The sequence below is a fragment of the Lissotriton helveticus genome, chromosome 8, assembly GCF_964261635.1.
Source record: "Lissotriton helveticus chromosome 8, aLisHel1.1, whole genome shotgun sequence".
In the NCBI taxonomy this organism is placed as follows: domain Eukaryota; kingdom Metazoa; phylum Chordata; class Amphibia; order Caudata; family Salamandridae; genus Lissotriton; species Lissotriton helveticus.
This window is the reverse complement of record NC_136069.1, coordinates 1,454,972,859-1,454,993,942: the sequence shown is the minus strand read 5'-3', so window position 1 is coordinate 1,454,993,942 and position 21,084 is coordinate 1,454,972,859. Positions and strand designations below refer to the sequence as shown.

The window sequence follows — 21,084 nt, the reverse complement described above, 5'->3', positions numbered from 1 at the left end:
TTATAGTGTTCATATTCATACATTTTAAGTAAGTGCACATGAACGTTAACATGTTACGCAGATATCTGTACAAGCCTATTTACTGTATATTGTGCACCAGAATTTATAATGATAACACTTATAGTTATGATATATTCTAGTTTTACGGGTTTAGGTTTCCTTATAATCCCCATTACATTCAAGTGAAATTCTGGGTGAGCGTATCCCTTAATTTTATTGAAATTCACGGGTTAAGTATTTCTTATAAATCCCGTTAAGTTAAAGTTGCATCCTAGGGTGAGTGTATCCCTGCAACTTGTTTAAGGATGAGTACATCCCTTTAAATTCTTGAAATTTGATAAGGGTGAGTGTATCCCTTGACACGATATTTATGAAGGGTAAATGTATCCCTAGTTATACTTTAAGGGTGAGAACATCCCCATTATGATATTTATATAGGATAAATCATCCTTTTCATATTAATTCTACACGTGTAATTCCTGCAGGTCGTTTACGTGTTACGTTATTAGCATTTAGTGTTGAATATTTATTAAGTGAAATTATACCACTTTACTATTATTAAGTGTGACTAAATGTATTCCACTGATTGTTTCCGGGTTAAGTGATTGTTGGGTGAGTGTATCCCTTCATTCATATTTTCATTACTTCTTGAAATTTATAATTTTCTGTAATTTAGTGATTAGTCTCCTGCCTTTACTCTTCGTGCTGGTTCACTTACGTTTGGGCAGATTCTTTTTCACTATACTAAAGATACCGGAGACGTCTGGTATTCTTTCCCTTGTGTGTTTCATTTATTTCTTGTATGTTCTTTACTTTTGACCACTATTATGAAGAGGATGGTGGTGTGCGTTTGTATGTTCCTTGTTCTTTCACTCCTCTTCCTTTCTTATAGCTTTTTACATTTTCATACATTATTATTTAGCGCCATAGTTCCTTAGTAAATTTAACAACGTTATAAGTATATATCATTTTATTCTTTTCCCTAAAGAAAGGAGATATGTTGTACATAGACTTTGTCTCTTTTCCCCAGGTTTGTATTTCCTTGATGATCCCTTGATGTCACTGTATGTTTACCAAGTGACATCATAGAATGTTGTAGTGATTGCTTAAGCCTACTGACAGTTAGAGGCAGGCTGAGGGACATGGAGGTCACTCCTGGTGGGGTCTCTTATTAATTATCTAAAGAACTGAACCTGTAACCATCTTGAATAAAACTACATGAATATATTCCTGACTCAAGAACATCTTTATATACCACAGTGTAATTCAATAAACTCCCCAAGCCGGTAATAGTTTAAATTTTAGAAAAATATACATAAACCTGCTGTACCTTTAAACTGCTAGTGGATTTCTTTTTTTGTTTTATACCATCAACTCCCCGGCTGGGTTTTAGACCAGTGTAATTTTCTGAATTATTTACAAATGCATCTGAATTGGGGAGTAGCAAAATATCAAAAATTACACAGCTTGTTCCTTCTCCAAGGGCACAACCCTTAATTTACCCTTAGGAATAGAAATGTGCGAGGCTGGGAAATATTTTCCTTTGTAAAGTCTTGACGTTTTGTTTTACACTGTGCAGAATTGGATTATAAAAAATAATATAAAAATAATAACTAGAAGGAAACTTTCTGTAAATATAGGTGTTGTTCAAAAAGCCTAAATCAATATTAGCTGACTAATTTTTTTGAAAAAAGTTTAGCTGGAAGATTGTTTCCCAAATCTTTAAAAAAAAGTGTTTTGAATGAACTTTTGCTGGTGTGCAAGCGTTCGTATAAGTTGACAAACATCCCAAATGTTAGTAGGTGTGTATTTATCAACTCAGTTGCTGAAACTTTAATTTAGCCCATCGCTAGTTCGGAAGTGATCACCCTTTGTCTTTGTGCATGGGCACCAAGATACATTCTCTAAAATGAATCCTCACCCACATAGATATTTTTCTTTAAATATAATAATGCCCTGTGTCTTCTTATCTATCTTTTAGACGGTTCTTTCCCCGGTCAGTCTATACATATATTTTCTTTAGTAGTTGGCTTAAAAAACAATTGTTATTTTTATGATATATCATGTTGCTTTAAGTTTTGAACAATATAGTTAATTTCTCTAGTCCCCATTCCTCCATCAATCATTTGTGGAGAGAAGGCGTGCGCTCAGTCAACTGTAGGAGTACTGAACCTTTATAACTTTAAGATATCATTATTCTGTCTTACTGCAGATAGCAGCTTTTGATGATAGTTTTGGTTTCAAGTCCATTTTTACCTCTTTCACCTCTAGTTCCCATTCTTCAAATTTCCTTTTTCCTGAAGGTGGACAAAAAACGACATATGAGCATTTCAGCCTTTAATTATATCTACTGAGATATTGCAGGGTGATCTGGAGTGATAGGGCTCCGCAATAGCATGGACTCAATATCGTCCTCCAAATGTTTTGTCGTAAAAATACCCACTACCAAATATCTTCAATCTAAGTATACATTGGTAAGTAAAAGTGTACTATACTTACCGCCAATACAAATATGTACCTTGACCACATACGTACGTCAATGTACATTGACGTGGAATTCCAAATTGTAAAACTATCCTAATCTGATTATATGAACCGTCCTCATATTTTTGTAGCTATGATATTCTTGTAGAATGATATTGACATTCATGATAATCTGACATACAACCCCAGAATGCCTCCTGCCTCCATTTTTCATGGTATTTAACATCTATAGCAAGCACAATGCAGCCCAATCTGACAGGCTGTGCCAGATGCAAAGCCCAAAGGCATTAGGCAACTGAATCTTTGGAAAGAGCCCAACATGTAGCAGATTGGATAATGCTCTATGTCTTGTATTTGTTCATTATTCCACGCTAAACCCTCTTCCTGTGTCGGCCAGTCTGCTATGGCAAATCTCCTACCATCCTCTAACAAGCCTTGCAAACAAATCTTGACCCATAAAAATAACAGCTAGCAACTCTCGTTAGTGCCGCCCGCTGAAGGCCTGGACCGTAACGCACACACTAATTCCAATTCAAAGTGCCAATGCTTTTCTGGTAGGGTTGTGGTTAGGCTTTTAATTCGCCCTCACAAGGCGTGCCGCACCCAAAACATCTCATGTCTGCAAACGCCACACTTATGAAGGACCTGGGGAGTGGAGCTCAGTGTGATGACATGTTTTGACATCAGCCCTACCCCATGTTTTGACATCATCCCTACCCCATCACGTAGATGCATTGCATCAGCAAGTACAACCAGCACTGACCGCCAAGCCCACACAAGACTGCGTGGGCTGTAAGCTGCTCTTGTGGAAGGCAAAACTTTGGTAGCTGGTTGAAGTTGGTGAGATTATGCTGTGAACTATTTATATATACTAAATAATTTTTTAACTTGCCACTTTATAGAGTTTTATGTGTTATTTATATATTACATTTTAAATGCATGGCAGGCCACAGTCATCTATTAACAGCTGTGCTTTGTATTTACAGAAATCCAAAATTTCAACCTACGAAAAAATGTGGGCATTTATGAGTAGCAGGCAACAAACAGCACTGGTGAAGAACAATGATGAGGGAATCCAGCGTGTGCTCACCACCGACTATGCTTTGCTGATGGAGTCGACGAGCATAGAATATGTCACTCAAAGAAATTGCAACCTCACGCAAATTGGAGGACTTATCGATTCTAAGGGTTATGGCGTTGGAACACCGATTGGTAAGAATTCTTTCAATATGCATTTTTTGGAAACGGAATCACATACATGTTTGACTGCCTCAAATGAACGAGAACATTTTTTAATTCACCTACTTTGCACTCCATTACAAGTACATTATTGAATAAACCTAAACCCACACTCAGAGTTGGTATTTAGCAATTGATTTTGATTTGACGATGGGAAGTTTTAATTATGAACCATGTAATGTTACATTGTAAAGCTTCTTAAAGACTTGAATGCGACGTTCTAAAGAAACATGTTTTATTTGTGTGGAAGAACATAATTTTACCTTTGATTGTATTTGAACATCCCACAATTCTGAGAGAATTCATTTATAAATAATCTTTTTTGTGAAAAGATTTTCCCATGACATTTTTTTAGTAAGAACTATTTACCACTAACAAATTAATTTGCAAGCTTTATTTTTCCCTGGGAAAACTGAGCACACATTCGGTCTGCTTATTTTGTAGCTTCACAACCTTCACATAACTCACGAAGCTTGAGAACTTTGCGGAGGAGAACCTTTGCAACTCCACATACCCATTGTTTGCTCTTGAAGGATGTTTCCTCCACTAGGGGACGACCCCTTCCCACTGTGAGCACAGCAAACATGAAAAATAAAATGTATTTATTTCCATTTTATTTCATGCTGGTAGCCGAATCTGAGGGTGGGGCCATTGCTGCTGATTGGCAGCTGCTTGGAGGAGTGCACATGTCACTCTGTCTGGCTGGTTTGAGACGGCTAGCCTGGCATGCCCACTTTAAACCGGACGTACGTCATTACGACGCACACTTTTACAACGCGTTCCATTACAACACGGTTGTTACAACGCAAGTCGTTACAACGACTTGCGTTGGGGGGGCGCAAATTAAAAAAATTTAATTTACTATTCCAACACCAGTCCCCGTGGATAGTAGGGAAGGTGTTGGGATAGTAAATTAAATGATTTACTATCCTTGAGCGCCCCCCAGCGCAATTCGTTGTAACAACTTTCGTTGTTATGACCGTGTCGTAATGGAACGGCGTTGTAATGGTTGCGTCGTAAACGTCGCATACCCTTTAAACCTCTCCAACCGGGAGCTATATAAGACAACCAGGTGGAAAGCAGGTATAGGCCTCCCGTGCCTAAAGGAGCATGGAACCAGCCCGCCCCAACCATTCCTGGTGCTTCTTACTTGCTGATTAATATTATTAACAGCATGAGAGCAGTGTATAGATTGGTTAGGGGAGTTGACTCTGGGAGTCTGCACTCAGAGTCTTGGACTGCTGAGACGGAGAGGAACACCGAGGCAGTGGGTAGGTATGCTTTTTATTTTTAATTCAAAGTTAATTTTTACTCACTGCGGGAAACTCACATTACTTTCATATTCAACTCTAGAGCTTAATGGTGGTCCATTATAAATACTGGTTAGGATGGACTACGATTGGAAGCTTTGCTGTGGAGTCTAAAGGTTTTGCTGGTTTTTATCAATGCCTGTCAGTGGGTAAAAATATTTGCCCCACTGCTTTAATTTCTCAGCAGCTGCCTTTGGTTTTTATTTGCAATTTTAACCCCTCCCATGCGCCCGCGATTTTGCGGAAGTGAGGCACTTTCGGAAAACGGGCGGGGCCGCGTCGGCCATTGACCGACGGCAGCACCAGCGAGGTAGAGTTGCCGTCGACCAATGGCCGACCGCAGCATGGAAGGGGTTAACAAATGTGCGATCCCATAATAGACGGTGCTGTCACTGGCCTTGGTGGAGCCCAGTGCAAAACATGTTCATGGGCCATCAAGTTCAGGAATTGTAATACCCATTGAGGGATGAAAGAGTCAGTGGATCTGGAACTATTCATATCTGCGATTTACGGTTTGCAGAAACATATCCATGGCAGACCTATCAAGCTGCTCACTAATATCATTTGTGCAAACAAACTAAGTGTGCTTAGAAATAGATGGAATACCAGCTCGCCAGACTACCTATTTTATTCCTCATTTCTGTCGGTATTATCTTCAAATTGGTTTTGCCTTAGTTGTCATGTGCTCATGGCAAATAAAAGCTGTGTGCCTATCCTCACAAAACAACTTCTTGTTGTACTTAAGTGGTTGTTTTTGTGTGGAGGTAGAGCAGTCCTGCTTACATTAAGTTATCATAATTTTGCCTGAAGAGATGAGTCTTCGTCTTCTCTCCCAATGACTATTGGTGCAGTTCTAATATTGAAGAGATTAGTAGTCCCTATAGCATAGATGGTGAACGCCTGTCTTCATTTTTCTTCTTATACATTGTTATCTCCAAACTGATGATATTTTGGTTCCTGGACTGTCAGTCTGAGGTGTTTAGTTTCTCAGTCAGATAAATCGGATGGTGTTGTAGATGATGATGCTTGTTTTAAAGATGATGCGAGCAAGGATGGATAAGAAAGACAGAAATGCAGTAGAAAGGCAAATTCAGGGGCTGTGTATGCCATAGCTTTAAAAAGACATAAAAACACAGTACAGAATTACAAATTACAAGTTTGAAAGAACCTGTTCTTAGTAGATAACTATGTAAAACATATTCCATTTAAATCAATTGTCATTAGTCTTCCTTATAATCATAAAATATGTTTGGTAATAACAATACATTTTCTACAAGAGCTGAGGTTGCACTTGATGCGGAATTTAAAAAGGCAAAGCCTTAAAAGTAGCTAATATATGGGACGTAGCTACACCAGTAACATGGTGACCTGTCATCCGACGTGGGTTGAGCTCCTTGGTGGTAGTGATCTGCAGTACCATCACCCACGCATTTTCCCTGTGTGATTTGGGCACTGGGGACAGAGGCCGGCTTTCAGACTTGAGACGGCCATATTGCAGAGGGCTCTGCGGGCCGCTGCAGTGAACATTATCGGAGAAGAGGGGTCCTTCGGAGCACCGACGGTAGATGCATCAGAGAGCGCCTACAGGGTCGGAGATTTTGCCCGCTCACTGTTTGCCCCCATATTGTCCTGATAAAGGCAGGGGGGCCTGCATGCGTCACCACGGTTGAGGGGCAATGCGATCGCGTTTCGGCATGGTTGCTTCACCGTGGGGCTCCTGTGCTGCACCCGTGCTGAGACACATTGCTGGAGGGGCTGTTGGGCCCAGAGGGGCGAAATTATGTTGAGCTGAGTCGGTAGGGTGAGAGACATGACAGCATGTGGCAGCTGGCAGGAGAAAGGCCTGGGGAGCTACAGGTGAGTGGCAGGCCCCCACCATTGTAGTGCTGGTGAGGTGTGTTACACGGTGGGCCACCCTATGACTAGACTGGGGAAGGGGCATCATGGCAAGTCCCCTCGTAACCAACATAAGTCCCTGTCCCTGAAGGGCCATCAACACTGTTGCTGCAGTAGAGACCAGTGTACAAAAGCAGACAAGGGCAAGCAGTCTTTGGTGGGTTCGCCTGAAGGCTTTTGCCTGAACTGTACGAATTCCCTATTGCATCTACCTTGGCCTGACCTGGCCCATAACACTTACACACGACCTCAAGCATGCTCACCACGTTCTGTCTAGAACCGTGATAATTGCCCTATCTTTTGCCTGGCCCACACTCTCTGGCCTCATGCACAGACATTGGTGATGAGACTCATGACTAATGAGGGCCGCAACATGGAGCCCTGATGCACTGGATTTGGCAGTGGCAGTGTTGGCCCTGGTTTTGAGACACGGTGTGAGTCCACGTACACGGCACTGCAATATGCTGTTGAGGCACTGCAGGTGACTCTGGTGGTGGCCATAGCCCAGAGTTGGACTTGAGGTTGTGTGGTCAGGGGCCTGGTTAACTGCGCGCTTTCCTCTCTCCCCTCTTAGCGTTCCATTAAAGGGGCCGTGGTGGCTTGCTGAAGTCTATGGACACTGTAAAAGGACTCGGCCAACAGGCACTGACGACGTCGCCTTGAACCAAGAATGGAGATAAGTACTGGTGCATGCCTGTGGGTAGTGGTATCATCTCTACCTAAGTTGAGTTTTTCAGCAAGCCTACTCCACAGCAACCTCAACATGACACAAGCGACCTCCAATCGGAAAATTGACAAATACCCCAAGCAGCATGATCCAATGGGGAGACAGGAGCGGAAGTAGGCCATCCCTAGTTGGAAAGTGACCCAAAGACCTTGCCTAATCTACATGCGAACCAAGACCGTGAGGTTACTTTGGAGGGCAAGATGGGGTAACTCAAGGTGGATCTCACAATGATTTGACAAGACCTCAGGAATGCTATACGCAGAGTCACTGAAGTGGAGGGCAGACTGTTGGAGACCGAAAACACTGTCAAACCGCATGAAGAATGCTTAGCCACTCTGCAACACCTGGTGGGACAACTGCCGGCCCATGTTGAAGATGTGGATGAGAGGTTCCGAAGGAGCAATCTCTGTGTGGCGGGCATTCATGAGGGAGCGGAGGGTTCCACGCCAATGAAATTTATGAGGGACTGACTGGACACCTGGGTCCCCAAGGACGATATGTCAGGCTGATTCATTGTGAAGCAGGTGCACAGAGTGCTTATTGCCAGGCCCCCTGTCGGGATCCCCTACTAGACCATTTATTGTGCGAGTGCTCAATTATGCTGATAGAGATGCTGTCCTCAGGGCGGCGCGAAAGGCCAGCCAACTGACTCATCAATCCACTCCGGTGATAATATTCTCAGACTATACCGCGAAGGGACAACAGCAAGGCTATTCCGTTGCAGGATGCTAAGCAAAAACTGAGAGCCATGGAGATTACATGCATGTTTTTGTTTCCATTCCATTGGAAGGTACATTTCCAGGGTAAGATGATTTTTTTTTATTCCTCTGAGGCAGTGTGGGACTGGATCAAGGAGAGACCTCAGCGGTACGCAGCAGACACTTCACCTCTGGAAAAATGGGGGATGATCTCAAGGGGGAAATGGTGGCCCACAAAGACAATGGCATACACCTGGTGCAAATGCTCAAGGTGGAGAGAGTGGAGGGCCCAGTCTTTGGGTCCTGACTGCACTGCTCCCCGAAGGGACTCACCCACTCCGGCAGATGGACACACAACGCTCTCTGTCATCAAGGACCCAACGACCCACCACAAGCATCACCAGCAGAACTCATAATGCTCTCCGAGAGTATCAATAGTAGGTGATGTAGACATGTATCACACTGCTTGGGCTTCGGTATTCTCTAAGACAGAACGTCCACAAGGTTATTTTAGTTGGGGATGGTTTGTGTTGGGGAGCTGGATATGGGCGGAAGAGTCGATGCAGATCATACAATGCAATGTTGGCGTCAGTCCCTAGTCGCACCACGACAGGTACTTCCAGTTCTCGAATTATGGGGGGTGGTGCGGGTGAGAGGGTATGTTGTGATTTTGTTCTTCTTTGTGTTTTCTTTTCATGTGTGGGAACTGAGCGCGGAGTCAGGTGGGACATACATGATCCTCAGACACAATAAACACTCACACATGGGATACAGTTGACCCTCATCAACGGTCAGGCCCCAAGCAAAGGCACTGAATGCACTCGCACTCTTGTTCTGGTATGTTAATGGGATGCTAGATAAAATCAAGAGAAAAGCATTTCTCAGGGCAATCCTGCTGACAAACGCAGACATATTAATGCTACAGGAGAACTATCTTTTGAGTAAAAAATGCCCCTTCTTGGCCCATAAAGGCTATACGCAGGTGTACCACTCTGGGTTTCATTGAGACTCCCAAGGCAGAACCATCTTAATCTGGGGACGTGTCCCCTTAGCAGTCTCTAGAGTATGGCACAATAGCATGGGCTGCTATGTGGCGGTGATGGGCACACTCCATGGACTTCCCCTTTTGCTGATCTGTGTCCTGAATTACAAGTTAAACTTGGGGACCACATAAAATAATTACTGGAGGCATCATGGATAATAGGTGGTGATCTTAATGGAGTCTGTGACATGACCCTGGATCACTCTTTGGCTGCCCTGGCTACCTTTGCAAACAACTGAAATCTGACAGATGTGTGGCGGTGGTACCACCCCACTGAGAAGGGATATAAATTTTGCTCGGATACACATCACTCCTTCTCTTGATTATATTACTTATAATGCAAAGCCAGGAGGGCCATCGGGTAGTCAATGTTAGGTTGTTGGCCTGGGAACTGTCGAATCACTCGCCAGTGGTGACGGAGCTGGCTTGGGCATCAGGAGAGGCAGGGATGAGGAGGTGACTGGACCAATGGTTTCTTCAAAAAGATGATTTCTGGGAGTTGTGTCAAAGTACGTGTCAGCATTTTCTTACCGACAATAAGGGTTCTGTGACCTCTCATATCACGCGTTGGGAGGCACAGAAAGCCACCCTTTGGGGACATATTATTAGCTACTCTAAAGGTCAAAAAGACAGGAATGGACAAAAGGTTAGAGACCTTGCAGACTGTGTAAAGGAATTGGAACACCAATACTTGTCGACACAGCAAGACTCCATATTGCGGGAGGTGTGGCTGTCCATGCACAGTAGGATGTACTAATGGGGTGATAAGGTCAGCAAATCGCTGCACTGGCTGAGCACCTCCAGAGATGACGGGTCATGGGTGACTGGAAGTGAGCCCAATGTGAATGCCTTTGCGCCATACTACAGCTCTTTGTACAGCGTTGATCCCTTGAGGCTCAGCGGAGACCTACTTCAATTTATATCAGATCTGTCGATGCCTTGTTTGAACCCTGAATAACTTGAGGCTCTGGGGGCAGATGTTACATTTTATGAGCTATGTGCAGTCCTGGCTCAGATTCATGTTGGTAAAGTGCCTGGACCCAATGGCTACCCAGCTAAGTTCTGGCACCTAGCGTTGCCACAACCCTATCCACTACTTTTGAGACCTTGGAGAGAGGTGAACTAACCCCAGAACAAGGGAGCGCAGAGAGTGTGGTACTGCCGAAGTCAGGTACAGAGGGCACTCATTGCAGAGATTTCAGGCCAATTTTGCTCTTGAATTCAAAAGTGAAAATCTGGGTCAAAATGCTGGTCACCCACCTGGCGAGCATCTTCACTCGACTGTTTCACCCCCACCCAATCTGGGTTCATGCCTCACCATGCTACTCGCATCAACCAACGAAGAATTCATCATTCAATCGCCCTAAGTGGGGCTTATCAAGGTCATAGGGCCCTCTTGTCCATCGATTTTTTAAGGCCTTTGATTCTGTGTATTGGATATTTTTGTTCACACTTCTGACCATGGTTGACCCTGGTGGGCTTTGGTCCCAAATTTGTGCAATATGTGTGCATTCTCTACGCCAATTTAGTAGCCAGGCTACGTGTTGGAGGGTTGGTGTTGGAGTGCTTCCCGGTAACATGTGGCTCTCGCCAAGGTTGTCCCCTGTCACCTCTTCTGTTGCACTGGTGATGAAGCCCCTGGAGGCATGGGTAAGGGTCGATTCGCTCCTACAGGAGCTTTCAGTGGACCGAAGAGGTAAGTGATAGGATCTTTCTGTACGCCGACGTTGCCCTTTGGTTTCTGGATGACCCGGATACGTCAAGCCCCTAAGCGCTAAAGATCTTTAGTATCTATGGATCCTACTCTGGTAATGAGTGCTGGGATGCCCAAAATTCAGCAATTTATCCTATTTCTTCTTATCAGCTTGTTATGCTGTGGGCAGCAGGGATACGGATCCTTCTCCTTGGGTATAAGTATCTGGGGGTCTAGGTTACTGCTTATGTGACATGGTCATTTGAACAAAACCTGACAGCCCAGTTGGCTGGCCAAGGACGAGATGTCAGATTTTGTTCCATATTGCTCCTATCTCTAATTAGGCGCAAAGCCATTTTTAAGATTATTTCTCTGCCAAGCCTGCTTTAACAAATGCAAAACCATCCATTCCTGATAAAGAAATATTTCTTCAAGAAAATCAATGCACAGATCAGGCTTTTACTATGGGAAGCGGTATGCCCCGCATTGGTCTAGGGAAATGTTGCAAACAAGACTTGGAAGGTTGGTTGGTTGCACCTGACATGCTCCTATACAACTGGGTGGCACATTTGCTGGTTGTGAGTGATTTGTTGTTCGCCAGCTTTGCAGACTCAGCATATGCGGCGGAGGGGCGGTTGTTGGGTGGTCGGGCCTCATACGCCTGCTGTACGGTGGGCTGTTCCTGTGATTCTCCCACCCGCCACACGGGTGGTGTTTGAGATCTGGAATGTGGCCCTAAGGATGATGGACTGAGCGGATCACATCACTTTCGAGACTCAGCTGTGGCAGGGCACTGTACTGCCACAGGTGACCGCCCTATAAGGTTTTCGGCCTGGGACACTATAGGCATCTCAACGATGAGGGATGTGCTTCACGCCGGGACACTTAAGTCCTTCCAAGACCTTCATGCGAGTAAAACATGCATTGTGCATAGATCTACCGGAACCTACTGCTCCGTCACACTCTACTCCCCACTATACAATCAGCGGATGATGTCCCTGAATCTTCCCCATTAGAAGCCTAAATCCTACTCACAAATCTCAAGGAGCACCAACTGTCAGAAACATATAAAATGCTACTGTGCAAAATAATGGACTCAATGGTTGGGGAGCCGAAAGCCTAGGAGGGGGAACTGGGTCCACCAGATGAAGATGATTGGAGGGAAACATGCAGAGGGGCTGTGATAGCTTCCCAATTTTGGTTGACTCAGCTGAAAGTGCTTCACAGAGCGTATTATTCAAGAGGCCGGCTCCACCGCCTAAGCCTAAGGTGTTGTGATTCACAAGGGAACTTGCCCCGCATGTTCTGGCACTTCCCGGTACTGACCCACTTCTGGGATGGTGTGTTGAGGAAGCTTGACAGAGTGCTGGGATAGGATATTCCCCGGGACCCAAAATTCATTGTTCTCCATATGAAAGATGACTTGGGGGGGCACACATTACCAGAAGGCACTATTGTGGCTTGTTTAATTATTGCCAAGAGGGATATTGCTAGGGCATGGAAGGAAACCGAGGTCCACTTTGTGGAGGTTTGGGCCAGTGGCATGGACCGCTGCATGGGACTTGAACATCCAATATATCTGTCTTGGAGTTCCCCCAGAAACCCTTTAAGATCTGGAAGGATTTGACGGAGTATAGAGGTCTCCATTTGGAGCCTTGTATTGATAATCTATGGGCTAACGATGGGAGCAGGGGATATCACGATGTTGGCATTTCTAATGTAATTAAAATGACCCCTTGCATCCTTTACATCTACACAAATCTGTGCTTTCCTTTCATGCACATTTCCATTTTTAAGCCACACATTCAGGTGCTTGCCTTCTCACATATATTCAACCTGCTTTAAAATATCTTATAAGAAATTGGGTTGTTGGTTGACTGGGGTGTGAGCCCTGGTCATGCAGCAACAGCAATCTTTGTCGGGGTAAGATAAAAGCAAACCCTAATTTAGCCTGTGCTCAAGCCCCTGGTAGCTTCTCACAGAGCAGTCAGGCTTAACTTGTAGGCAGAGTGTAAAGTATTTGTGCAAAACTTCAAACAGTAAGACTGTTAAAACACAACACAAAAGGATCCCACCCTAGGTTAGAGAAATAGATCTTAATTTAATAAATAAAACAAGATCAAAACAACAGAAATCCAATTAGTAGAACCGGACTTATGAATTTTTAAAGAAGTCGTGCCTAAAGCAGAAAGCACCAACCACAGCTATCTGGTCGCACTGGACAGGGTAAAAGTCAAACATTTTTACCGAATGGACTGCGGATTGGATACAGTTCCAGATTAGCCTTACTGAAGTTTTATCTTCTCAAGTTTTGTGCCAAGAGTCAGTTTGCATTGGAGAGGGTTGCAGGGAGCAAGGAGCGTGTCTCTGGCAGTTGTTGGTGTGGCGTGAAAAGCAAGCTGAGCATCGCGGACGGGTGGTCTGTAGCTTCAAGGTGGCAGTGCTCCATGGGGGATTGATGCTTGCTGTGTGAAGAGATCAGCTGGTGGCTGCACATGTTAAAATTCAGTGCGAGCAGCGTGAATTTGGTGCTAACGGCCCGTTCATGGTTGCAAAGGTACTAAAGGCTTGATTTTAAGAGTGTTGAACCACACCAAGTGTTTAGAACCTGAGAGGCACCACTTGAGGGTCATTAACTTACTGCAGCTGGGTCTAGGAGCTGGTTAGGGAGCCTTTAATGTCACTGAAGCTCAGATCAGGAGGCCAGCAGACTAGCCCTTTAAATCACTTGCAGGTTTAGTTCTTCCCTAGACAAGAGGGCAGCAGGTCAGCACAGCATGGCGGCAGTTCCTGTAGAACAGAAGTACAACAGAGTGGCAGTCCTTGTGGGGAACATCCTTAACAACGACTCCAGAACGAGTTCCAGAGTCACGCAGGCTGACAAACGACTTGCCCGAACAATGACTTAGCCTGAACCACACATGTGCCTGGTTCAAGCTAAGACAAGTCTAGTGTTCGGGATGGGCGAGGTGATCGGAGCATCGGAGGAAAAGGACAGGTAAGAGGGATTCGGGGGTGGGGAGTGGGGGTTTGGTGTTAGTTTTATGGGATGGGAGGGGTTTGGGATATATTTTAAGGGGTGTGGGGGTTTGTGCTAGTTTTAGGGGGTGGGGGCTTGAGTTAGTTTTAATGGGGTTGTAGGGGTTTGAGTTAGTTTAAGGGGGGTGAGGGGGCTAGTATTAGTTTTTAGGGGTTGGGGGGTTCGTGATCATTTTTAGGGGGTGGGAGGGGTGTGTGTTAGCTTTTAGGGGGTGGGAGGGGTTGAGTTAGTTTTAAGGGTGTGGGAGGGGCTAGTGTTAGTTTTTGGGAGGTGGGAGGGTTTGTATAAGCTTATAGGGGTGGGCAGTGGGGGAGTATGGGGTAGTGTTTAGGGAGTGGGAGGGGGGTCGTTTTTTTTAGGTGTGGGTTTACCATGCAGTCCTTTACAATAAAATGTCATAGTAAAAGAATGTGTGATTTAAGAATTTGTGTTTGAGATGCAGTTGTACTACAGAACGTGTGGTTTAGGGAGTCGTTGTTGAGGAACTTGTGGTTCCAACATACAACCAGTCCTTGTAGCAGCACAGTAGTCTTTCTTCCTGGCAGAGTATTATTAGGTTCAGAAGTGTACTGAAGAGTTGGTGTATGAGGTCCAGTACTTATACCCAGTTGTGCCTTTGAAGTGGGGGAAAAGCTTCTAGAGGTCTTCCTTAGAAGTCCCCATGCATCCTGCCTTCCATGCCCTGGCTTCTGACTAACTATAAGGGGTATGCAGCCCTTTGTGTGGAGGCGGGAGCTATTCATGTATAAGTGGGGCTGTGCCCAGCTTCTCCCTCCCATCCTGCCAGTGATGACCAATCTAGGCACACCTAAGCTCCCTGTGTGTGAATATCTAGGAGGAATACACAAAGTTCCACTCTCAGCTGCACCCAGGCATGTGACCAGAGACAGGTTACAGACACTAAATGGCTATGGCAAGAAAATACCACCTTTCTAAAAGTGACATGTTCAGAACTGCAATTTAGAAATTCGACTTCTCCATAAATTAGGATTTTAAATTGTGATTCCAGAGACACCAAAAATGAACTGGTGATCCCTTTGTATTTGAAAATTACACTTATAAAAAGTAATATGGCAATTCCAATGTTATCTTATCGGGGAGATAGGCATTGCAGGAGTGAAAATCAAATTTAGGAGTTTTTCACTCCCAGTACATGCAAAACGTAAAGTAGATGTCCTACTTTTTAATTACATTGCACCCTGCCCTCTGGTCTAGCTAGTGCTGATCCGAGGGCGACCTGTATGTATTAAAAGGAAGGTTTAGACCTTGCTAAAGGTTTCATTTGCCATGTTGAAATGACATAATAAAACTGCACATGCAGGCTCTTCAATGGCAGGCCTGAAACATCTTTAAAGGGCTACTTAAGCAGGTGGCACAACCGGTGCTGCAAGCTCAATAGTAGCATTTAATTTATAGGCCCTGGTTACATGGAGTACAAGCACTTTAGCACTGGTTAGCAGTGGTAAAGTGCACAGAGTTCTAAGGCCTGCAAAAACGACAGCAGCAAATAAATGGGGATGAAGACAAAAAGTTGGTGTGAACACCACTCTGAGGCTGACAGGTCTAACAGATCTGTAATCATCCACGTAGTTAAACTTACTTCCAATGTCTCTACTACTTCCCCCTCAATCCCTCACAGACAGTTGTCTAACCAAACTCCTGCAGCTGGTCTTTAATTAAATGGATCCTGCAACAGGGGGCTCTCTTGATTATTGTAACTTTATACCCTTCATATATGTGTTAATATTGATACAGTCATCGGTAAATATGTTTGTCAACTAAAAACTGTTGGGCATCACATGCACTGCACCCTCTCAGATTGCCTCATAGCAGACCATTTGCACATAAGTCATTGTGTGGTTCTCCTCCTATCTCCCTCACCACTTCTTCTATGCAATGCTATTTAACACTTGGTTTACCCTACAATCAACACACCAAAGAGTCTCAGATCTTCTTTCATTCCACACCTTCACTCCACACCTTAATGCCAAAATCATAGACTGCCTCCCAGCACTGGACTGCTCATTTATTGGCATGCTCATCTCTGCTACCAGTGTGACCCCCATATGCAAGAGATATCTCTAAATGTTCCTCATATTAGGATTCATATTTCGTTGTGCCTTTACACCTCGCCTCAACGAGTTAATGATAATGTTGCCTGCTTACTAGGTTCTACTTTAACAAGGCTAACCCATGCCGCATCCCCCAGACAATCCAGGTCACTTTCCCCCAACCACACTTTTTACTGACACACCCAAGCTCCAGACCAAAGATCTGGCAGTTCTCTCAAAAGCCATCTCCATCAATTTGAGGACTTCTGCACCACTCTCCCCTATGTTTAAGGCCATCTGGATATATGATGTTAAAACGCATGTTTTTACAACGCATACCGTTACAACGGGACTTTTACAACGCCAATACTATTACCACGCATGTATTTACAACGCATTTTTTTACAACGCAGGTACCTTTACAACGCATACCATTACAACGTAAGTATTGGTAAGTATATATATTTTTTTTAATTGTATATTATTTAAAATTAATATAATGTAATGTAATTGTATTTAATTTAATTTAATTTAATTTAATTTCATTTAATTAATTTAATTTAAATTTAATTTTATTTTATTTTTACCCTGTACCCCTTTACCCAAAAACCCAAAACTGACCCTGAACCCTAAAAATACCCCTTTACCCAAAAACCCCAAACTGACCCTAAACCCTAAAAATACCCCTTTACCCAAAAACCCCAAACTGACCCTAAACCCTAAAAATACCCCTTTACCCAAAAACTGAAAACTGACCCTAAACCCTAAAAATACCCCTTTACCCAAAAACTGAAAACTGTCCCTGAACCCTAAAAATACCCCTTTACCCAAAAACTGAAAACTGACCCTGAACCCTAAAAATACCCCTTTACCCAAAAACTGAAAACTGACCCTGAACCCTAAAAATACCCCTTTACCCAAAAACCCAAAACTGACCCTGAACCCTAAAAATACCCCTTTACCCAAAAACCCAAAACTGACCCTGAACCCTAAAAATACCCCTTTACCCAAAAACTGAAAACTGACCCTGAACCCTAAAAATACCCCTTTACCCAAAAACTGAAAACTGACCCTGAACCCTAAAAATACCCCTTTACCCAAAAACCCAAAACTGACCCTGAACCCTAAAAATACCCCATTACCCAAAAACCCAAAACTGACCCTGAACCCTAAAAATATCCCTTTACCCAAAAACCTAAAACTGACCCTGAACCCTAAAAATACCCCTTTACCCAAAAACCCAAAACTGACCCTAAACCCTAAAAATACCCCTTTAAAAAAAACCTAACATATAACATTTTAAATATAATTATATACTTACCAATACTTACGTTGTAATGGTATGCGTTGTAAAAGTACTTGCGTTGTAAAAACATGCGTTGTAAATAAATGCGTTGTAATGGTATTTGCGTTGTAAAAGTTCCGTTGTAATGGTAGTGCGTTGTAAAAAATGCGTTGTAATGTGTGTTTACCAGGCCATCTCATTAAACAAACTATATGGCAATGCCCTGTTGAGAGTGCAAAAGAGTAAGATTCACCACCTCTACCTGTGCAGCATAATGGCTGGACGGACCGGAAATGAAAGGATTGAGACAAGCCATATGAAAGGGGGCAGAACCAAGACCACAAATTTAAAAAACAAAGTTGGGCTGTGGTCAGTAACAAAACCAGGAGATGTGCCACTGTTGAACCAGTAAACACAGACATATAAAAGCAAAAAGATAATGCATGGGGGTGGTCAGGCATGGGATTGAAGAAGCAACTTTAAATTAAGGGTAGCAAAGCGGTGTCCCCTGGCATGGAAATGAGAATAAAAAAGAATACGTGGTGAATATATCACAGGTAAGTCACCAGGAGAGAAGATGGGAAGGTGAGATTTCCACGGTGAATGGTATAGCGTACCACCTTCTGTATATAGTGCTATGTAAAACATTTGGAGGTAACCCAATTATATTTCTGTTCGAGCTGCTTACTAACACGAAATACAGATACAGTTACCTCCATAGAAAGAGACTCCTCCTGCGCACTACTGCATTATTCAAACCCATGCTGTTGTAGTATAAATATTGAATTTTGGAAAAGCCAATAATTATAAGGAAGTCTAACACCACATTTCCTGTCACTATAACTGGCAGTCATAATGAAGAAATTCCTAGAGTTTTAGTACAGAATATCGAGTAGGGAATCTCATTATACCTTAATATCATAGCCAAAATATCGAGGGCAAAATAATATCGGAAGGTCAGTCCATGAATATATGATGGAATCCTGCATGCGTTTGGCACACATGTGTTTACAAAGCCGCATTAGAATGAACGCGTCTTTACGACGTGCTCCTTTAGAATAAAAGTTGTTACTATGACTTGCCTTAGGGGGACAATGGACTTTGGAATAGTATAATTTACTATTCCAAGTCGAGTCTGCACAACAGTAGGGAAGGTGTTGAACTTAAAATCCAATACCACTTTACCAATGCACCTGTTATATTGCTGCTGTTATAAAGGCACAGCGTGAATCTGGCTTCGTAATAAAGGATGTTTCCCCAGTGCATTAAGGAATTATAGATTTACTTTTCCTAACTCCACATCCATGTACCTTAAAGGTACGTATATGTAGAGTTAGTTATGGACAATCTATCACTACTTACCTGCTGATATGATTGTTCTTGATGTTTTGGCTACAGTATTAAGGTACCATGATATTCCCTACTCGATATTCTGGACTCCACTCATTCTCAGGGCAGGGGGCGGCCCAGAGTTCCATTTGAAAACGTGATAAAGGGTGGACTGTTCCAATATTTGTTGAGCCTTAAAAAACACACTGCAGACAGCTGCACTGATTTTCACGCACTGCACTTACAGTAGAGCCCAGAGCAGTGACTGACAGATACTAGAACTCCCATTGGCCAATAGAGCCCAGAGCAGTGACTGGCAGATTCTGGAACTTCCATTGGCCAATAGAGCCCAGAGCAGTGACTGGCAGATTCTGGAACTTCCATTGGCCAATAGAGCCCAGAGCAGTGACTGGCCGATTCTGGAACTTCCATTGGCCAATAGAGCCCAGAGCAGTGACTGGCCGATTCTGGAACTTCCATTGGCCAATAGAGCCCAGAGCAGTGACTGGCCGATTCTGGAACTCCCATTGGCTGGAGTGTGCATCTAGATGACTTGCTAGAAGGCCTACGAGAGCTCTCTGTCAGAGCAAGCACTGCCGGCCTGAGAAAAGCTTAATGGGGGTCAGTCTCAACAGGTGTATACACAAACTAAAGACAGCAGGTGACTGCCAAGAATGTCCCCTCCAGAGGCAAGAGTGCAGAGGTGAACGACACCTCGGCATTCAAAACTGCCTCTACGACTCACTTGTCAGATTTAGATGCAGACTTTCAGACTCTTTCCTTTGTAGCTATCCCTTACGCACAAAGCTTTGTGGATCGGGCACATACTGTTGTTACAAAGCACATTTGTAGCAAACTGATTGGACATTTGTTCAGGAAATGCATGTGTTCAGCATTAAAGATTATTGTAAACATACAATAAAAGTACATAGAATAATATGGTCAACTGGCTGTTTGATATTTGTTTCTGGGTCGAACAAATATTTTACACCTTTTATGGCTCCTCCTCTTCAATAATAGGTGACTATGAGGTGCCAAAGCAAGCACTGTCTTCTGCAGTCTCTATAGCAATGTGTATGGTGCTTCTGTGGCACTGTGCCTTCTTATGTCTGAGAACTGTCTAGACAAAATAATTCAGCAGGGAGCTTATGTGAAGGTGAGGCATTTTAGCAAGGTTATTTCAGAAGCTTGCAACTAGGGCACTAACGCAGCAATGCTTTACTTCACGTTTGTTTAGTTTTGTTTCGTTTTATAGGAACATAACAGTTCACAATTATAAAAAGATTAAATATTTAAACAGTATGTCACACTTACATGTTAAGAAAATTAACAAGCATTGGCAAAGCCAACGCAACATCTATTGCTTTCGTCAATTTGTTTTTAAGACATGTTGCACAGCAGTTGTTGGGCACTGGTTCTCTATATAGTGTACTGACACTAAGTACACTGTGCAGAGAGTCCAGTGGTGCCAGATTGGAGCACAGAGGCAATAGTAGATAATACTAACGCTCGATTTGTGGTAGTGTTGGAGAGCAGTTAGGCTTATTAGAAGGCAGTGCTAAGCATTTGTTGTACTCAAAGAAGCAATAAATGATACACACACTCAGAATAAATCCAAGACAAATGTGTAAAAATAACAGTCTTTTTATAATTTTCGGACTAGGAACTTCGTTCTAAGGTAAGCACTTTTTAAGATATATGTGCCTCTGTTGTTGAGATGGTGCTTAGGATTCAACATCTAAAGGCCAACCCCCTAATTCTCTTGTAGAGCATCTCTCTTTAAGGCCCTGCTGCAGTGCTTAATTTGTGGCGGTGCTTAGCACGGCACCTTTTTATCCGGGCCGGGTCTACTCTCCACTGCAAACTTACATCACTGCAGTCTGCACGTCATGTGTCATGTCAAAGTAAATTAAATATAATTGCTGGCCTACTGCATGCAGTCTTGTTCACACACTCTGATACAGTCTGAGACAGTCTCCAGTCCGTTGGTGAAGAAGAAGTGTGTTGTTGACGATGTGCAGTGCAGCTGAGACAGCGCAGCGAGCCCTATAAAAAAATCCATTCAATATTTGCTTTCAATTGCAGTGTTGCCAATGGGCGGGCCACTGACTGGGCTGCATTTAGTTCTATGGTAGTGCTTAAATTGTAAAATATGAAGTCCAGGTGCTCAACAATTGTTCAGAGGCCACACCCACTTCCCCCTTGGCTCCACCCACCTCCTCCACCCAATTACTCTATTGGCTCCGCCCACATCCTCAACTGTCACTGCTGAAAGTCAGATGTAATACCC

General features: G+C 43.5%; 1 protein-coding gene across 4 annotated transcripts in view; it reads left to right on the top strand.

Annotated features, from left to right (window-relative positions):
• Positions 1–21,084, top strand: part of GRIK1 (glutamate ionotropic receptor kainate type subunit 1) — a 970,975-nt gene that overhangs the window by 845,853 nt on the left and 104,038 nt on the right. For all 4 annotated transcript variants that reach the window (XM_078658394.1, XM_078658392.1, XM_078658395.1 and 1 more), the window contains one exon: positions 3,471–3,696. In XM_078658394.1, the coding sequence (XP_078514520.1) occupies positions 3,471–3,696 (226 nt within the window). The remainder of the gene's footprint in view (positions 1–3,470; positions 3,697–21,084) is intronic.